Source organism: Genypterus blacodes, unplaced genomic scaffold, assembly GCF_046128005.1.
Source record: "Genypterus blacodes isolate CSIRO-AG114 ecotype Tasmania unplaced genomic scaffold, CSIRO-AGI_Gbla_v1 ptg000044l_1, whole genome shotgun sequence".
In the NCBI taxonomy this organism is placed as follows: domain Eukaryota; kingdom Metazoa; phylum Chordata; class Actinopteri; order Ophidiiformes; family Ophidiidae; genus Genypterus; species Genypterus blacodes.
In genome coordinates, this window is record NW_027466857.1 from 8,680,001 (window position 1) to 8,700,184 (window position 20,184).

The 20,184-nt window shown below is 48.9% G+C and overlaps 2 protein-coding genes across 2 annotated transcripts in view; one reads left to right on the forward strand and one right to left on the reverse strand.

Moving 5' to 3' along the window:
- The window catches only part of drp2 (dystrophin related protein 2), a 44,644-nt gene extending 35,331 nt beyond the window's left edge, over positions 1 to 9,313 (forward strand). Inside the window, exons 17-23 of the mRNA XM_076149109.1 lie at positions 1,038 to 1,103; positions 4,376 to 4,441; positions 6,200 to 6,346; positions 7,429 to 7,681; positions 8,710 to 8,827; positions 8,914 to 9,000; positions 9,294 to 9,313. Coding sequence (XP_076005224.1) covers positions 1,038 to 1,103; positions 4,376 to 4,441; positions 6,200 to 6,346; positions 7,429 to 7,681; positions 8,710 to 8,827; positions 8,914 to 9,000; positions 9,294 to 9,313 — 757 coding nt within the window. The remainder of the gene's footprint in view (positions 1 to 1,037; positions 1,104 to 4,375; positions 4,442 to 6,199; positions 6,347 to 7,428; positions 7,682 to 8,709; positions 8,828 to 8,913; positions 9,001 to 9,293) is intronic.
- A 1,908-nt stretch (positions 9,314 to 11,221) lies between these two features.
- Positions 11,222 to 19,878, reverse strand: LOC142999651 (uncharacterized). Its single transcript, XM_076149272.1, has 8 exons — positions 19,783 to 19,878; positions 19,264 to 19,443; positions 18,773 to 18,961; positions 18,173 to 18,349; positions 17,481 to 17,622; positions 13,748 to 14,244; positions 12,958 to 13,099; positions 11,222 to 12,419 (listed from the first exon to the last, which is right to left on the reverse strand). The coding sequence occupies exons 1-8, from the start codon at positions 19,876 to 19,878 to the stop codon at positions 11,737 to 11,739; spliced, it is 2,106 nt and encodes a 701-aa protein (XP_076005387.1). The 3' UTR covers positions 11,222 to 11,736.
- Between the last annotated feature and the right edge of the window lie 306 nt (positions 19,879 to 20,184).

Sequence of the window (20,184 nt, forward strand, 5' to 3'; positions counted from 1 at the left end):
ACACACTCACACACAGACACGCACACACAAGGTCTCTTTATCCTCATCTATCTATTTTTCGTCTCTCTCCTGTCTCTGCATTGCTCGCAGTGTTGCAGAAATATTCGGCGCTGTTGTTCAGAGTTACCAATAGAGCTGCTCTAATCACAGCGCCACGCCCATATCTGGGAACGCCGACTTCCCGAGGAGGCTCAAACAGACCAGCTCCAATATTCAGAAACGATATACGTTATTCCGGAGAGCTCAGTGTGAGTCGGAATTGTTCACCGCAGGCCGACAACTAAAATCTACAAGACCGTAAACAGGCGTTCGCTCAGGGCTGCTACGGCTCTGGAAAAGATCAAACATTCCTCGGAATGGTTTGATCGAGTTTCCGTGGAGCAGAGGGAGAAGCACGCATTGGAGAAATACCATGTTTAGATGCTTCTTAAGTAACGGTGTGGTGAATTGGACTCAAGTATCAAAAATAAAGAAGTCTTAAATGAGTCATTACACGCACCAAGGCAGAGATACAAGGGTTTAAATCACACAAATTGTGGAATCTAATCATAAAACTACAATGTCGTACACACCGGAGGACAGATTATTGGTCTCAAATGTCAAACCAGGGATAATTACCTTTTTTTCTACCCGGCAACAGCATTATTTTATGAACTTATTTGTTGTCACCTTTGAAATGTCAATCAGCAAAATACTCAAGAACTAAAGTTGTTGTGTAAAAAATGTAGCGCAGTTAAAAGAGCAATATTTAAGAAATAGAACACTTTATACACAATAGACTTGACCTTACTTCAGTATTGAATATCTTAAGTTTGTGTAGTTTGTTTTCCACTTTTGTCCCCCGTTGAAAGTATTTGAAGTTTGTCCCATCTGTTTAAAGTTTCACAATCGAATCTTAACTTTCCACGATTCTTGCTTACAGTTGCATGAATAAACCACGCGCACACACACACACACACACACACACACACACACAAACACACACAAGCACAGTGTTAATGACGCACTTGCTGAGGTATTGATGTGTGTTTTCCCAGGCCGTGCTCCTCACCGAAGCTGCCTCACGCCGACACACACAGCAGGATTGAACATTTTGCCAGCAGGTACGTGGCTCCGACCGCCCTCCAGAGCAAAACAACACCGCAAACTCGTCTTAGCACGTCTCTCTCTCTCTCTCTCTCTCTCTCTCTCTCTCTCTCTCTCTCTCTCTCCTCCTCTCCTCCACTCCTCCACTCTAACCCTCCAAATCAACCCAGACTCTTGATATTCACTCCCACTCCCTCTCCTTCCTCCTCTTCACCATCGCTGCCTTCCCCACCCAAAACCCCCTAGTCTTTGCCACACACTGATTGAAGTATTGATTCCGGCTGGACTGAACTCCAGCCAGAGGAAAGGACCGCACAGCCCTGCAGCTTTCCTTGCTCTTATTCTCCATTTAGAACACACACACACACACACAATCATAGAAGCTTGTGTGGAGGTTTTGTACGTGTGTGTGTGTGTGTATGTTGGGGTCACCGGGGTTCAGCGTGCCCAGCAGCTTTGTCACTTGCTAGGGCAGCGAGCTCATTGGTCACCTGGGAGCTGTCGGTGTGGATTAGTATCTGCCTGGCAGGTTAAAATCGGGGCACAATGCTGGACTCCCACACTCCTGGCAGCTCTGCCCACAGTGCTGCAAGGCTGCCCAGCACACACACACACACACACACACACACACACACACACACACACACACACACACACACATCCAACAGAGTGTGTGTCTGTGTTTGTGTGTGTTTTGCCACTGTGTATTCCATCCCCGAGGCTGAAACACACAACTGCTTTATAGTTTGCCAAAATAGAGCGGCCACACATTTGTCCCCTCTCTCCCTCTCATCTCTTATTTTCCTTTTTTTTCTCGGTCTGGTTTGTTTTGCCTCTTCTCCTCCTCCTTTATCTCTCCACCCACAAACTCATTTCACCCACTTCCTCCGTCTCTCGCTCTTTTCACCGCGTCCGCTTTTTTTCACTTTCCTCCATTCTTTAAAATATATCTTCCTGTCTTTTTTCTTTAAATGTCGCCCTGGCACGTTCGCTCCTTTTATCGAAGCTTTTCAATTCGCTTCAAAACAGCTCTCGACTGGAGACAATCACGGCGAGACAAATCCGCCCCCCAAAAAGAAGAAAACGCAGAAATGAAAAGAGAGGACCACACCGCAGCACTGGAATTTAGTTAGTTAGTTTAGTGACAATACGCGGTAACGGAGGCGTTGTTCCTCCTTTGACCTGCAGAGGCGCTGTTACAAACGTTTCAGTGTCACTTGAGGCTCTTGGATTAGAATCAAGTCGCAGATTTACAGACGTGACAAAAACACGACAGTTTGAGTGCAAAAGCTTCTTCTTTCCCGGCTTTTCCTGTTATTTGCTCTCTTTCTTTCTTTCTTTTTTTGAAAACTTTTTAATGAATTCTAGCAGTGGAGAGTTTGATCATAACAACATGGTGAAAGCGCTGTAACCCTCTTTCCCTTCCCTTCTTTCTTGTACGCTGTATGTTAATCCGGAGCGATACTGGAGTCCTCCCATGATCCCGAGAGAGATTGGATATTTGATGTCCGGGATTCCGTTTGTTGTCATGTCACACCCACCTACCCACACACACACACACACACACACACACACACACACACACACACACAGGCATGTACGTACAGTCTCTCCCTCTCTCTCTTTCTTCGTAACCACCGTGGGAGTAGAGTTCGTTCCTTTCATCATCCGTGCCATTCCGACATCTTATAGTCAGTGGATGAGAGGGGGCAAAAGGGAAAACAGACCTCTGTATTCCTCCTATCCGCTCGCTTTCTCTCCCTTTTCTCATTTCCGTTGGCATCCATCCACATAATGCGGGCCATCTAATCGCACATGCATGCACAACACACACACTCATACACACACGAGTCCTCTCTATTACTTTCTGCCATTTTCTTTTTTTCATTTGCCATTGTCACCGACCGGGTCTCTCAGCGTGTGTGTGTGTGTGTGTGTGTATTTGATGAATGGCCTCATAGATTGGATTAGAAGAGGTCAGGTTCAGAGGCTGGGCCTGCTGTAACGGGACGTGGATAAATCCTGATTTTGCCACGCTATGGCCTCGGAGGGAAGGGAGCCCGGAAAGAAACGGGAAGCGGTGCAAATCTCTCCATCTCTCCCTCACTCAGCTGATGACATCGTGCGAAAGATGATGCGGCGTGTCGGGCCAGCGAGAGTCGGGCTGTGTGCACGGGGAGCGTGGCAGTGGTGTTATAAATATTCATGTTTGTCTCCGCGCTTCTTAATTCAATGGAAAATCAGCTCCATTTCCCTTTTTCACTGTTTACGTTCCCGCTTTTGATCATTTTCTGATTCATCTTTCCGATTGAGCTCCAGCAGCTCCCAGTCAGTCATTCACTGAGTCAGTCTGTCTGTCAGTCTGTCCGTCTGTCTGGGAGCTGAGCTGTTTCAGGCACGAGTTATGTTTTTGTGGGAAAGAGAGAGAGAGAGAGAGAGAGAGAGAGAGAGAGAGAGAGAGACAGAGAGAGAGAGAGAGAGAGCTCAGCAGACACCCTGCACAGCTTTATGGAACGATGAGACGACTGTTTGTGAACAAAAACTAGTTCCGATTATTGGAAGCTTTACAAAAATGTCTGACAACGACCGCCATTATTTATACTTATGTGTGAAAACATGACATCATACATGACGATCATACATGATGTCATGTTATTCCTGGAGTGATGCCTGTCTCTTTCTCTCTCTCTCGCTCTCCTTCTCTCTCACTCTCTCTCTCTCTCTGGCTCTCTATCTCTCTATCTCTCTCTCCCTCTCTCCCTCTCTCCCTCTCTCCCTCTCTCCCTCTCTCTCTCCCTCTCCCTCTCCCTCTCAGTATCATGACACGCTCCAGTCAGTTGGCAGGTCACTCTGCGTGCTGCTTGGCTGCTGTCCGTGGTGCTGGAAAGGCTCCTTATCGCTGCGCGCTGCTAGATAAACACCATAACATCCCAATCTGCTGACTCCTCTTAGACATTTCCCGTAGATCAGATGTAAATCTGTGTATTGTTGCGCCTTACACTTCTCTGCAGTCTCGTCATGCTGATGTTTCAAACAAAACTTGTTATTGGCTCGTGGTCCATAATGCTGAAAAGGCCACATGTCAAATCAACAGCTGTTAAGATCTAAATTGTACATCGTCTCTCGTTACGATTGCATCAATCTGTGGCTTTGCCTCCATCAATTCCTCTGACTCATCTCCTCTGCCGCATTTCATCTCTGTGATTTGTGTGTGCCAGCGTGGGTAAATATGTGTGTGTGATGTGTGCTCATGCCTGTGTGTGTATGTTTTATGTGTGTATTTATATAGACTGGCGGAAATGGAGAGCCAGAATTGTTCATTCTTCACGGACAGCCTGTCTCCAGATGAAAGCCTGTGAGTATGCTGCAACCCCCCCTTACACACACACACATCCTACAAACCCCTTCATTACAACCTAGTCTTTCAAATGGTGTGTGTGTGTGTGTGTGTGTGTGTGTGTGTGTGTGTGTGTGTGTGTGTGTGTGTGTGTGTGTGTGTGTGTGTGTGTGTGTGTGTGTGTGTGTGTGTGTGTGTGTGTTTCCACTGATTACATGTGAGTGTCTGCATGCACATGTATGTATGTGTAGGGCAGTGAAGGTAATCACATAAAGAATCAGCCCCGCAAAGAAAGTGAGCAAATGCCACTCGACTGCCTCGTCCCCGCGGCTTCCTGCGCCCGCTGTGATTAACGTTAAAGCTGTGGGCAAGTCCACGTGTGTGTGTGTGTGTGTGTGTGTGTGTGTGTGTGTGTGTGTGTGTGTGTGTGTGACGCTGGCTGAGGCAGTGGGTGAGGTCGTAGAAGTGAGCAGAGAGGTTTGACGTGAGGGGAAAGCTGAGAAAGAGCTTGATGGAGTAGGGTTGGTGAGACTGTGTGAGGTTGTGTGACATGTGTGTTTGTGTTTGTGTGTTTGTGTGTCCACGGCTCATCGTGTTGATACTTGTGTTTTTCCCCCATTTGAGATATTTTCTTTCTTTTTTTAAATTGAGCTGTAAAATGGTGTGTCCTTTAGTTCGTCTGTTGTGTGTGTGTGTGTGTGTGTGTGTATGTTTCCTCAAAGTGTGTATCCATGTGTGGCTGTGATTTACACACATTTAGGCCTAAATAAAATGAAGTGAAACCCTTTGACTCCTGGTCCCTGTGCGTCTTGAGCCTGCTCCCCTCTCCTCTTTGCTATCGTGTGTGTATATCTTGCAGTATGGTTTGGATGGAGCTTTATCAGAAAACGTGTGTGTGCATGCATGCATGTGTGTATGGGTGTCTGATTCTATGCCCGAGTGTGTCTGTATGCATGAGTGTCTCTGTGTTTCGCACCTCTCAGCGCTTTTTACTCCTCATGTGTAGCAGTTAGCTTTTCTTTCCGCTCCTCTGCCTTCGTGTGTTGAATCCTGTCCTGCAACCTGTCTGCCTGTCTGTCTGTCTGTCTGTATCGGTCTGTACCTCGTGCTGCATGGCTCTATACACACTGCCCGTGCCTCCAGCTGGTGCTTGGTTGGCATCGCACCGCTCATTGTTCTGTGCCGTACAGCCTTCACCCTCTTCCACTTCCTCTTCTTCTTCCCCTTCCCCTTCCCCTTCCCCTTCCCCTTCCTCTTCCTATGCAGCATTCAGAGTTCACTGGAGCCGATTACTGCCAACTCATGGACAGTAAACTCATAAAGTCTGAGTCATTTCATTCTGTTGCACACACTAAACAGAGACTGTAGCTTGGAGTCAAACTGACACACAGATATGATTCTGGTCGGATTTATCGTCCAAGTTTACGACCACAAACCCTCTGCTCCATAATCAATACAGTTTATTATTTGGACATAATGTGGTGTTTTTAGTTTAAGCCCCATGTGGTGTTTTGATAAATCTGTGTTGAACTCTGGAGCTGGTGAGTGAGTGTGAAGCTGCCATGGAGCTCAGCTTTGCTCTCAGCTGTCCCACTCTGTCCTGTCCCCTCTCACTGTGCTCGTCCCCGTCCCCCTCCCCGTCCCCCCCCCTGCCTGCCTGCCCTCGCCTCGGCCCGCCCGCTCTCTCTGTGCCGCCCCCCCCCCCTCTCCTTCCCTGTGCTGCTCGTGGCTGTGTGCTAGTGGCTCAGTGTGCTGTCTCCTGTGTGGGGGACTCAGGGATGAAGATCAGTACCTCCTGCGTCACTCCAGCCCAGCCCTGGACCACGACTCGCCCTGCGGACAGCACCTGCTGCTGGCCCACCTGGAGCACCAGGACAAGGAGCAGCTCCAGCGCACCCTGGCCCGCCTGGAGAACGAAAACAGGTTAGCAGCAGATGTTGGTTTTTACATTTTGAAGGCACTTTTAATGGTTGTGAATCAGACTTGTTTACATTATTTAAATCATCACAAGTACAGAAACACGTGTGTGTGTGTGTGTGTGTGTGTGTGTCTGGAGGCGTGACACTATTTTTAGAGGGTTGGTTGCCTCTGATTTCATTTAAAGACTTCCTGCAGAGATTAAACACTTTATCCTGTTTCATCTTCAAACGCCTTTCAGATAAAACATGAAATATTTGCCGTGCGTCATTTACCAAAACAACTCCATGAGTAATGGCATGACGGTTTGTCGGTGACCTACTCGAGGGACGGGAGACGGCCCTCGCAGATTAATGAGCCATTGTTATAAAACAAGTGAGACGGCATTCGCGAAAGCCGTAAATTCAGTTATGAATCCCTAATTTGGATTTATTGTCTCCTACAAGCTAAGAGACTTGGACATTTTCCATAAATTAAGGAAATTCGTCTTTCCTCTCCCCTAAATTTGTTACCAGGGGCAACCTGCGCGTGAATGATTCATAGGAATAATTTTCTCATGTCGCCCTCTTTGCTTGTGACATTTCCTACCACACACACACACACACATGCACTCACGCTACCCTTTGGGTGTCTGAAACCTTGACCGGATTGGGTTTCTCTCCATTATGAGCCCCCTGTGTGACACCACACTGTCCTTATTTATGAGCTCAGGCAGCAGCAGCAGCAGCAGCTCCCGCTCTCTCTCCTTCTCTCTGGCTCTCCTGTGGCCCACACCTGAAGTACACAAGCAGCACCGAGCAAAACACTTAGTAACGCTTTAGAGCTCAGTCGGTCTAACCGCATTAGCAACAGAGCGATAAGAGGAAACTGATTTATTGCAGCTGAATGTTTTTGATTCTTTCACCTCGTTTTCAACAATATATTTACTATTTGGGTGTCTGTGTTGACAATGATGTGCAGAGTGAAATTACTCTTACTCGTAAATGTCATTTGTGCCGAGTGGGACCTGGATAAATATCACCACATATACCAGATATCATACACTAGTGTGTGTGTGTGTGTCTCTGACTGTTCTCCTTTCTGCTCAGGGTGCTGCAGGGGGAGTACCGGCGGCTCAAGTGGAAGCACGAGGAGGCGGTGTCAGTCCCCATGCTGACGGAGTGCGGCGAGGGCGGCCCGGGTTCGCCCACGGCAGACGAGCAGCAGGACGAGGAGCTCCTGGCCGAGGCGCGAGTCCTCCGCCAGCACAAGACGCGCTTGGAGACCCGCATGCAGATCCTGGAGGACCACAACAAGCAGCTGGAGTCTCAGCTCCGCCGCCTCAGGGAGCTGCTGCTACAGGTGGGGGACGGGGGCGAGGAGGGGGCAATGTGAGACAGCCTGGCTTAGAAAAGCTCAGGAATGTCACAGGCTTCATCAGTGAGTCCTTGAGCCTTTAAACTGAAGCGGAGTTCCTTTCTTTAGGCTGAAGTGTTGAGGAGGAGCAGAGGAGCTGCAGGTCAAACTGAGGGCACAGGAGGATTAATGCAGGTTCGACGTGTACGTTCTGAAAGTGAGGGGGCAAAGCATTGTGGCGGAAAAAGACACAGATAGCTCGGAAATGTGATGATGAATAAAACCATCCAGTATATAGGATGGAAGAGAGGATTGTGAGAGAAAATAGAGTTGACATAGAGGAATTAGACGCTCTGTAGCCTGATGAAACAAAGGTTTACTGTAGCTGTAGGGAAAAGGTACAAGAGAGTGACAGGGAGGAGAGTGGGAGGTGACGAGCGGCTCCCGGGTTACTATAATAAGGACCCGTGAATGGGAAACAGCCAGAGTAAATATGTCAGCGGAAGCCGAGCAAAGACGCACGCGGGACGGATAACAACGAGCGAGAGAGAGAGCGAGAGGGACGCACACAGCCGGGGGAAAGTTTAATGAGAGAAACAGAAGGGAGGGGAAGGTGGGCGGCGGGGTTGGGGGGGTGGATTTATACCAGGATTCTACACGATTGCGGGTAAATATCTCATATCAGCGTCTCTTCCACCTCAGTGTCTGCTTCAATCTTATCAAAACTCTGTAATCTGATCCCTGTATGTAACAGCTGCTGGGCAAATTGCATTCTCTCTCTCTCTCTCTCTCTCTCTCTCTCTCTCTCTCTCTCTCTCTCTCTCTCTCTCTCTCTCTCTCTCTCTCTCTATCTCTCTCTATCTCTCTATCTCTCTCTATCTCCCCCTTTTTTTCGTAATTCAGCTCATAGATTCTGGCAGGGAGCCATTAAGCGTCACATTCATTACGTTTGAAAGGCTGAATGACTCTGGAGTCAGAAGCCTGATGAATGTGTGCAGTTATTGCAGCGAATGATAATCAGTCTTCCCTAACAGCCCAAAGATGATACGGAGACCAACGGGTCGGAACCATCAACCCTGTCTTCCCCCGTCTCCGGTGGGGGTCAACACGGGGAGCCGGCCAGCAGGGAGACCACTGACACCGAGGCGGCAGGTCAGATAGTCCGTACACACACACACACAGGCATTGAGGTTGTAGATGTTCTCCGCTGAGACGTAATGTGTTTGTGTCTGTGTCAGGGGACGACCTGGAGCACGAGCAGGACACGGTGCTGCAGCTCCAGGAGGTCATCGAGCAGCTGAGGAACGTCTTCCCGTCGGAACCGGGTGAGTTTCATCTCGGCCCGGGGAGGAGGTGAGGAAGATTAGGAGTGCCGCCACCCTTCGTCCCCCTTGAAGAACAGAGAGGAGGAGTGCAAATATGTGGCTCCGCAGGTGGGCGGGAGGTGGCGGGACGGAGAGATAAAGGGAGGCGGCGGCAACCATGTCAACTTGGCAAGATCTGTATTTGCTATGCAGCCCAGAGTTTAAAAGTTATACAAAGAAACAGAAACTTACATAAATTCTATATATTTCCCTGTTCACTTCAGTTTTTTTCAAATTTTTCTTCCTAATTTCAGGCACCACCTCACACATCTAACCCAACCCCCTGGTGGGCCTTGAGCTCCGCACGGCTGAGGTCTCTGGGCACAGCGCGACGGCTACAGCGGCTACGGTTCCCGGAGCTAATCCCTCTACTGGAATCATTACAAAAAAACACACACACACACAAAAAACAAAAAAAACAACACGCCCTTCACGCAGACTAACACCCATGGGCGCGACCCGTCACCATGGTAACCAGCCAAAGGAAAAACTAACGTCCGTAGCAGGTCAGGGGAGGAGACGCGGTCCGGGCCCGGCCGAGACACTGTGCTCACCAGTATCTGTGTAGTCGTTTCAAAAGGTGTGAAGCTTTATATCGGTCCACAGCACAAATCTGACGCCAGGAAGGACGGACGAGAAAAATGCAAAAAGGAGCGAGAAGGAAGAAGGATTTCCCACCGTTTGTGTCCATCAGGATGCCTGTTAAACTTCAGTGTTGTTTGTTTTGTTGTTCGTTCCTTTTCTTTTTGGCTGACGTGGTGCCGACGGCGCGACCCGGCAAACCATCTTACTTGACTTACTTTGTGAGAATGACGCACCATCGGTTCAACAGTCGTGACGTATCGAGGACCAGCCAAAGTGCCCCGCTACGCTAACACAGCGGCCACGTGCACGCTTCCTTTAAGCTGCTCAAAAACCGCTCGCTGCTCCATTCTTCAGCGACCTTTTGGTGTGTGTGTCTGTGTGTGCGTACATGTATTTCCCTCATTATGCACAAATACACAACTCTCCCCTCTCTTTGCATGATTGATACGTCCACCGTACAGGCGACGGAGTAGCATTGCTGGTGATTTTGCGCTTTGCAGGGGTCACGTGAGCGATTCTGTGAGTCTCTGAAATTGTTTGCATCGCAGCTCAATGTCTTGTTGAGGCTAAACACCAGCGTGCACGCTCGGTGTTCTCCCGCTGCGAGCAGAGAGGAAAGGGAGGAAAGCATTTCAAGGCAACGGGAGCCGCTACACTGAGGCTCTTTCACCACCGGGCCAATTCCAAACGCCACAGGGGGAGAAGCAGCGGCGCCACAATGCGATCCTACACCGACGCCATCGTTAGCGACCCCCCTCAGTGCCGATTTGAAAGGGATAGAAGCTCGACGGCGGTAAAGCCACCATTGACTACAAACGCCTCATCTTGCCTTGCTAATGCTCCCTTAATTGCTTTAAGATGTACATAAAGACGCACGGATGAAGCGGCTTCGCCCTCCGTCACATCGGGGTCAAAGGCTGCGTTCCATTCTAAACATAGCACAGTCAATTAATGCCTTAAACCCAAACCCAAACACACACACACACAAAGCATTTTCCTCTTTGTGTTTTTCTTCATTCAGGGAAGGAGTGTGTTTCAAGTATGTGTGTGTAGGCTCAAAGCCGTGATCAGGCTTGATGGGTAATTCAGAGTGTGTGTGTGTGTGTGTGTGTGTGAAGCATCCGTCCATACAGTCAGTGAGTCAGCAGTCACACACACGCAGGGGTTGGATGTATGGATGAAGATTTTAGAGACAGTAGAAGAAGAAAGGATCTCACTCAACCTGTCTGACATCACATTTATTATGCCCCCACTCGTCCCGCCACATCATCATCATCATCATCCTCATCAGCTTAACCTCGCTCGGTTCTGATAGTGTTGCTAGGGAACTGTCTCCACGGACGCCCATCCACAAGTGGGGAGCAAGGTGACATGACGCTCGTAATACAAATGCGAAGAAATGCCGTAGGGGAAGAGGGGGAGGAAGAGCAGGGGGAGTTTGGTTCCCACAACCAGAACTCTTCATCATCTGCTGCTGCTCAGCAGGTGAAGGTGAAGTCACAGTTAGACATGAAGAACAAAGAGACCTGTTTGTTGACACACACACACACTTCTTTATTGGTGTTCATGCATCTCATTACATGCTGATGATCAACACGTCTCTGTGTGTGATGCACATTGGTCCTTTGAGAGAACGATGGTCAAGCTGCTGCCACACACACACACACACACACACGACAGACCATTGTGTTTTTTTTAATCACTTTACCTCATTAATGATACAAATGTTAGTTTTTAACCGTTTTTTTTTTATTTCGCTGCACTCAAACTTTGTCTTCTCTCTCTGTGAGGTTTTTAATCTGTGTGAAAATGTTTTCTGAGAGGCTTTTTACTGTAATAACAAGTGGGTTACCGGCTGCTTTCTACTCTTTATGTACAGAAATAAAAACTTTGTATTTGGCATACTTATACCCCGTGTGCTTGTGTGCCTCTGCTCGCTCCTTCGACAGTTGAATTGATGAAAACATAAAAGAAATATGAGCTTTATATATTTATATCCATCTTATGTTCTGTTCCGGTGTTTACATTTGGATTTCTAGGTGGCAGAATCAATATTTCCTCTCAGACTTTTGATGTTTGGCTGCTTGGTGTTTTTGTTTCTGCATCCTCATCTCACTTCCTCTCCCTGTGCGACTCTTTAACCTCCCCACCCTCTCCCGCGACCTTCGGTGGTTCCGATGGTGGTGCGTCACCGTTTCTTTTGTTCCCATGGCTTGTCGTGGTTGATTGGCATTTGACCTTCTTCTTCTTCGTCTTCGCCTTCTGTCCAACGTTATCTCCGCCTGCGCTCGCAGGCGACGGGTCACCATCTGTATTTCGTGGATGGTTATCTGGTGCGGCGTCGTCTTTGTTGTCGCCCTCTCCACTCGCTCGCCCACTCTCTGCATCTTCGTCGCGTTGTTCTATTTTCACATCTGGATGTTTCTTCTCCGTTTCCGTGTCAGCCGCCCCTTCGCTCTCAGCAGGAGACGGCCTCTTAGAGCGTTCCACCTCCTCCCTCTTTAAACCGTCGGTCTTAATGCCGGCTTTGATTCCTTCTCCCGCCGTTTTCACAGTCTTCCCTCCCGCCTCGCTCCCGCCGGGCCCCCACTTCTCCCTGGTTGCTTCGGCGTAGGTCTTGTTCTGGTGCGCGTGCTTGTTGCGAGTGTTCTCTCCCAGCTTCTTCAGCTCCTGCCGCACGTAAGGTTTGAACTTTGGGTCCAACCTCTCCACCAGGGCCAAGTCCCTCCGTGCTTGGTCTTGGTTACACAAGGCGACGTGCGCTCTGGCCCGCTGGTACACCGCTTTGAAGTTACCTACGGAGGAAGAGGAAGAGGAAGGGCGAAACAAAGTACAGCCAAATGATTAAGAGGGCAATGAGGGGAAAATTGGGAAGCAGTAAATGTGAGATGAAGATAAGTAAAATAAAACACCAGAAGGGACAGAATAGCTGCGTTTAATACCCACAAAAAGAGACACGATAAAGACTGTAGACGCAAAGGAGGGCGAAGGATGGGCCGCCATGAATAATTCAGCCGCGACAGAAACGAGAAAACAGCGAATGCGTTTCTGTGTCTGTGATGTCCACGGGTCTGTGTGTTTGTGTGTCGAGGGAGAGAGAGACTCGACAATGTGGTTATGAATGTTTGGTTTCTTTCCCCATCGGCAAACAAAGAAGATCAAGCGATGTAGCAGAGTGAAGGCGGCCGTATGCTAAGCGGGACGCAGCATTTTGTAAAGTCCACAGAGCCTGATACCTGTAAGCTCTCACGCTCTCTCTCTCTCACTCTCTCTCTCTCTCCCTCTCCCTCTCCCTCTCCCTCTCCCTCTCTCTCCCTCTCTTTGACTTGTTACCTTTGTGCGTCTGAAGCAACTTGTCGTTCAGCTCCACCACTTGTTGGTAGCGTTTCAGCTCCAGCATGCACTGGCTCAGATTCAGAGTCAGCGGGAGACGAACCTTCTCCAGGGACTCCCAGTCGTCACCGTGTCGCTCCACCTGTTGAAGGCAAAGACGGAGAGAGACAGAGAGAGAGAGGGAGTGAGACAAGGTCAGACGAGGACGGTCCAAAATGTGAGAGGTGACAACAGGAAGACAGTAGTGGAGACAAACGAGGGAGAAGATTGGATGTGCTGGATGGCAACGTGAGGAGAGGAAAAGGGTAAAGGAATGGTGGGAGGAGGAGGAAGGCGAGGCTGGTAAATGAAGATGGAAGAGGGCGATTGACGCAGGCACACACACACACACACACACACACACACACAGTGGGGAGTGGGTGATGTGTGAAGGAGAGGTGAGGTTAGAAGAGAGGAAGTTTGAATGCGGGGGAACAGGCAGCGAAATTTGTGGACAGTTATTTTTAGCGCGTTGTGGCTCTACGTCTGCGTTCCTGCAAGGCCACAGCTGTACGACGGCGGAGAAGACGAGGAATGATGACAGATTATTGCTGCTTCACGACACGAGCCAGACGTTGTACATGTTACAGACGATCACCAGCGCTGGTGTCCGTCTGGATGGCAGGAGGGAGACGACACGTCATCGCTCACTAAAGATCTCCTTTAACGTGTCGGTTTCTAAGGTAACGCGTCATTATGCCTGGGTGAGGCCTTCAAATGACCTTCATCTTCTAGGAAATGACGCTCTCACCTTATACTGCAGGACGTCCACGTAGTCTATGGCCTCCCTCAGCTTCACACACGCCTCCTCGTGAAGGTTCTCCTTGATGAGGAAGTTCCCCTCGTCCTGCAGGAACATGACCAGTCGCAGCATCTGTTGCCAGTCCTTCTCTCCGGGGCCAGGCTGGATCTCACCCGTACCTTCATCCTCCCCCTCCTCCTCCTCACATTTGCCCGCTATGACCACACCCTCCTCCTTCTCCTCCTCTTCCTCCTCCGCCTCCTTCTCCTTCTCCTCCTTGTCGTCTTTACGCCCGTTCTCCTTCTTCTCCAGCACGTTCCAGTACGCCTCCTTTTCCTCCCAGTTCTTCTCTCTCACCCGCTCCGTCAGGGCCTTCAGCTCCCGGTGGACCAGCGAGGCTAGAGTGACGTCCAGGCTGGCCACCATGTTGAAGTCTCTGCGGGCCTCCCGTTCGTTCCACACGGCGGCGTGGGCCTTGGCTCGCTTGTAGTAGCCCTTCACACAGTCTGAGGGAGGAGGCGAGGCGAGGAGAGGACGAAGAGAGGAGACAATGAAGAACAAGGTAATAATAGGATACAGGCGTAAATAAAGCAAAGGTATAAATGTCTAACCTGGAGGTGTTCTATGATAAAGCTGCAGTTAAAGATGGCAGATTGTTTGTCAGCAACAGCGTCACTGCAATGCTCATCAGCTACAAAAATAGAAAACAAATGCTGCACCTGCGCCGTGGATTCAGATCTCATAACTCTCTCTCACACACACACACACACACACACACACACAAACACACACGCAGTGTATCCTCTGTCATGGCAGAGTGGACTTGTGCGTTTGGTTCGATCCCCACTGATGACTCGGTTTCTCTGATCCTCCGCATTTAATTTCCCTCTACGCTAAATCTTCCTTTCAGCCAAGGTTTAAACAGATTTCTTCAGCGCTTCTGGGCGAAAGCAGAGACGCTGCAGCGAGCCACCGCCAGCCAGGGTGGAAAAAAAGGATGAAATAAATGGAAGCTAAGAAGGGGGGAAGACGAGGAGATGGAGGGGAAAGATGGCATGATGAAGAACAATCTGCTGGTGTGGGATGGATCATTTCCATAAGCCTCACAAAGGGCCGGCGCTTTGTGATGAATGCGTGATCTGTGCCACTGCGGCTCCTCAAACTAAAACCTACCTCACTCTGGAGTTTACACCCTCCTCCTCCTCCTCCTCATCATTCTCCTCCTGCAGCCGCGCACTCAAAGCCAGACGCAGTTTAACAACGTACACGCACACACACACATACACATGTTTCTTGCCACACTCGCACGGATGAATCTACAGCTGGCAGAGGGACAGACAGTAAAGCACCGCCCCGGCTGATCCAGTCTGTGGGTGAGGGGGTATAATAACTCACACAGCTCCTCTGAGATTATACCAGTATCCATGGATATGCTTGTAATAATTTTCAAATCTGCTCAAACTTTCAAACTTTCAGTCAACCTCAGGCCTCCTACGCAGTAACACCCAAATGTACATGGCTGCAGTAAAGCCAGCGAAGGCATCTGACCCCTAACTTGTCTGCTTTGCTTTTTCTCTTTTTTGCAAGTAGTTGTATCTGATTGGTTTGAGGGTGTCGGAAGGTTTCACGTTCAGGGGCGCAACGTAACTCGTTGCTCATCACTGAATCGCTTTTTCATCTACGAGAGTCCATCCTAAAGTCGTTTGGCTCTGGCCTAATGGAGTGCTCAACCGCTCCGCCGTCCACTAACAACCACTTTACAAAAAAAAGGGAGAGTAAAGTATCGCACAGCCGCCTTCATTTGTGCCGGCACATTGTGAAATATGCTCCATTAGAATTTGCTTTGATTATGTTTTCCATTGATTTTCCTTCATTTTGCAGCTTCCGTCCTGCGTGGGCGTGAAATGGATACCAGTGTGTAAGCTCAAGGGGGGGAAGATAAAACCTCGCCCGCCTTCACCACTACAGGCGGAATGGCAACTAAAGGCTGCCAGGCTTGGATTTAAAGCCAAGCGGTGGGTTTGATCCCAGCTCGCGGGCAACACTGGTCACAGCCAGGGACCGCCTGGGACTGCATGGGACCGCCTGGGATCACCCGGGACCCCCTGGGACCACCTGGGACCGCCTGGGACGACCTGGGGCCTCCTATGCAGTTTGCGTATTCCAATCAAGTCAGAGATGTCAAGTTAAGGTTCCATCCCTTATTTTATTCATCACCGATTTAATGCAGCACCACCTGGCGAGCTCACCGAGTCACAAATCAAACATCCCCGCAGTGAAATGACCTGAAAGAGCAAGATAAGTGGTCAAACCGAGGAGAGATAGAAAGGAAATATAAAGCCAGCAAGGAGCCTCCACCAGATCCCGGTATAAGTTGAGCTAATTACTCTGAGCTTTAGTTAAAGTGTTAGTGGGCTGAACAGCTGCTGCGTTCAAATCGCTTATAGCTAAAAAATCTGTGCCTGCTGTCTCGCTGAAACAAACCTGGTGATCGGTGAGACTGCAGGCTGAATTTGATGGTTAGTGACGGCCTGTTTTGTTCTATTTTGTGCTTTATTCCCTCTGAGGAAGACGTGCTTGTATACATAATCAATCAACCTTTTTTCATATTCATCATCAGTTGAACACACACTCATGTCTCTGTCTGTGTCAGGCCAGGTTCATCAGGGTGGTAGATATCAGGGGTGGTAGATATCAGGGGTGGTAGATATCAGGGGTGGTAGATATCAGGGGTGGTAGATATCAGGGGTGGTAGATATCAGGGTGGTAGATATCAGGGGTGGTAGATATCAGGGGTGGTAGATATCAGGGGTGGTAGATATCAGGGGTGGTAGATATCAGGGTGGTAGATATCAGGGGTGGTAGATATCAGGGTGGTAGATATCAGGGGTGGTAGATATCAGGGTGGTAGATATCAGGGGTGGTAGATATCAGGGGTGGTAGATATCAGGGTGGTAGATATCAGGGTGGTAGATATCAGGGGTGGTAGATATCAGGGGTGGTAGATATCAGGGTGGTAGATATCAGGGGTGGTAGATATCAGGGTGGTAGATATCAGGGGTGGTAGATATCAGGGTGGTAGATATCAGGGGTGGTAGATATCAGGGGTGGTAGATATCAGGGGTGGTAGATATCAGGGGTGGTAGATATCAGGGTGGTAGATATCAGGGGTGGTAGATATCAGGGGTGGTAGATATCATCTGCGCCGCACAATAAAACATTGACTTTTAATTAACAGAGTTGCCTGTTTTTGCGAAAGAACTCTTCAAATATCCCTGCTCGCTGGTAATTGTTTTTACACGGTGATAAGAGTTTGATTTCCATCATTCCAACATGACTGAAGACTCGGAAGACGCCGAAGGAAATTCAAGTGGTTATGTATTAAATTTGAATGAAATAGGCCAATAAAGGCACTCAAGGGTGACAAGTCAGAATTAATTTTAGGTTTTCTGCATATTTTATCAAACATCAGTGGATTAATAGTTAACGCCCCAGTACTGTGGTGGGATTTAAATATTAAAGACACACTTCATGTGATGGAACAGAATGAAGAGGTGTGCGGCGTGTGTTTGATGTTACACCCACTGCAGGATTCATGAATGTACCAGGCTGTTATTTAGCTTTTATTTTGGATTTACCACAGAATAATGTGGAATATTGTGAGTATAAATGGATCACATGCTACACTGTGTGTACAACAGTCGCTACAATGTGTGAGTGTGTGTGTGTGTTGTGTGTCTACCTTTGTGTTTCTCCAGCAGCTCGGTTGTGTGTTCGATCACCTCATAATACTCCTCCAGCTCCAACATGCACTGGCAGTAGTTCAACTCCAGAGGAACAATCATACGACCCAGGTTGATGTAGTCTGTATCACCCGGCATCTCCTACACACAAACACACACACACACACACACACACACATAAGAGTGAAACACTTGCCATGCTGCTTGACATTTTAATCCCTGATTTGAATAAACTCTCATAGATTCAGGTGTTGAGCTTTTGCAGCAGAGCATCAACTTAAGAGAGTTGACTCTTATCCTTAAAAACCTCAATTGGCAAACTTGTGAAAAATCTCAACAGCTGGCAGAAAAAAAATAGCATCACCCTGGAAACACAAAAGAACTCTGTATGTGCACCTGTCAAAACATTTCACACACAGCCCTGCTCTCCCTCCTGCATTCCTCCATCTTTACATATACCCCGTCTCATCCTACTCCTCTGTAGAAGCAACACTCGCCATCCTACTCACAGCAATCAGGGATACGGCTCAGGCAGAGAAAAACAGCAAAACAATCATCTCCCACCGGAACCGACGCCGGGAGTTGCATGTCCCACAAAAAAAAAAAGAAGAAGAATCCTGACAAAACTTTGCGAGTTCACACGTCTGCACATCACTCATCTCCTCCCTCACGCTCTTCCTCACTCACTCACTCTGGACTGCACTGTTCTCAGCAGCAGCACGGCCTCTTTGTACTTGCTGGCGGCCTCTGCGAATCGCCTCTGCCTGACCAGCGCGTTGCCCTGCATGTGGAGAACTGGCACGGTCTGCAGCTTCTCATCCTTTTCCATCATCCACGACTCTCGCTTGTAAGACATGGGGTCTCCAACCTGGGAACAGCCAGACCAAAGCGCAACAGAAACTAAATGCAAAGTAGGTACAAAAAGGTTGTACGCACACACGCAGACAAAGAAACTGAAACGGAGAAATGTTAATTTGCTGCTCCTGCTGCTGCTGTTGCTGCTGCTGAGCCCTCTGGTGGGTTTGCAGCTTGTTGTGGATCATATATAACGTTTCAGGCAGAGTTTTCTCAGTGCTTGCAGGGGAAAACAGTGTGAAAGAGTCTCTCGACCCTAAAAGAGGCACCAGTAGGTTGTCTGAATAGGCACATAAATGCCTTTCTTTGTGTTTGCAGGTGCTAAAATTTGACAAAAGCTCAGAGCAGTTTCTTGAAAAACAACATCAGGAGGAGAGCTGGGTTTTTTTGTACCTTCTCCCAATGTGACAAACTGTACTTTGCCCCTCGTGCTCACCTGCAGCAGCTCCATGATGAATATGAGAGGCTGAGGAGTCCTCATCAGCTCGTCCAGCTCTGGGAAGCCAGTGGAGTGGTAATGAAACATGTTTCCCATGCCGCACATGTGTCTCTGACCCTCCAGGGGGTCTTTCCCTTGGGCGATTAGCCGCATGCCTTTGGACACGATGGGGTACAACCCGGTGTGCTGCCGTATGAAAACACAAATGCTAATAATTGGCAAGAACTCTGCAAGGAATCGCCGTGATTTTACTTGCAAATGTAATAGTTTCCTCCTCTAGATGAAGCAGTGAATTCACAGGGAACGATTGCTTCATTTCTGCTTATTAAGACTGAGTGTGTAGGAGGGTGCAGAAGGTTGATTCATAATCATAATGCATCATAATGAGGAGCAAACGCCTCCCTTCCTCTCCCATGAAGTCTCATTAGGAGTCTATTTTAAGGCCCTATGTTTTGGTGGGTACACTGCATGTGAACAGTCCAACTCACCATGGAGTCACACCAGAACTCTGCCACCTCGCCCACCCTCATCGACATCAGCAGGGACTCCCAGACCTCCATCTTGAACATTTTCGCCACAAAGATCTCGGCCGGCCTCCCAGCCAGGCGACTGTCATCGATCACCGTTCGCTCAAAGTTGTCCAGCAGCGTCTGGAAATGGAAAACCAGCTTGGAGGGGAGGAGGGGAGGGAGCGAGAGGAGGAAAGGGGAGAGATGCATTTACTGTCTGGTTGTTGATATGCGGCTCATCAATTTGACAGATTGGAGATAATGGCCTGGTTACAAACACAAAACTTAGACGGAGATCCAGGCCAACATATGTTGTGTGTGTGTATGCTCGTGTGTATATGAGGTAGAGAATGTTTCATGAATAATACGATGGAATCTAAATAAGGTGAACATTTGTATTTCTGTACATGGCTAAAAATAGACAGTAATTGCTTTTCGACATGCTGAGATTACATCTGCTGTTGTTTAGGTGAACAGGCTCGCTGTGCCTCATGCTACCTTAGTCCCAGGTGGAAAGTGTGGCAGCGGCCCTGCGCCTCCAGCAAGAATCTTCTTCTTGACTCCAGGATGGTTGAGAAGGTACGTTTCCTCCATCGTCGTCGAGGTGGGAGAGGAGAGTAATCTCAGCAGATTGGGGTTGTTGGTCGGTGTCCAGGCGTGGAGAGAAGATTGTGTTTTTAAAGGCCTCTTTTGAGGTTTGTGTTGCTCTGGCTTTTCTAATTAGCCTAGAGGAGGAGAGAGCGGGTCCTGGCGGGTGAGCTGCTCTCTGACAGATGGCAGGATTAGCCCGGGTTTCGAGACGGCCACTTTAATCTCAGGCGTTAATCCCCCTGCCAGCCTCGCTGATTGGTGGGGCGATCCCTGCAGGCAGGAGCCCGGGCAGAGGCGGCGGTTGAAACG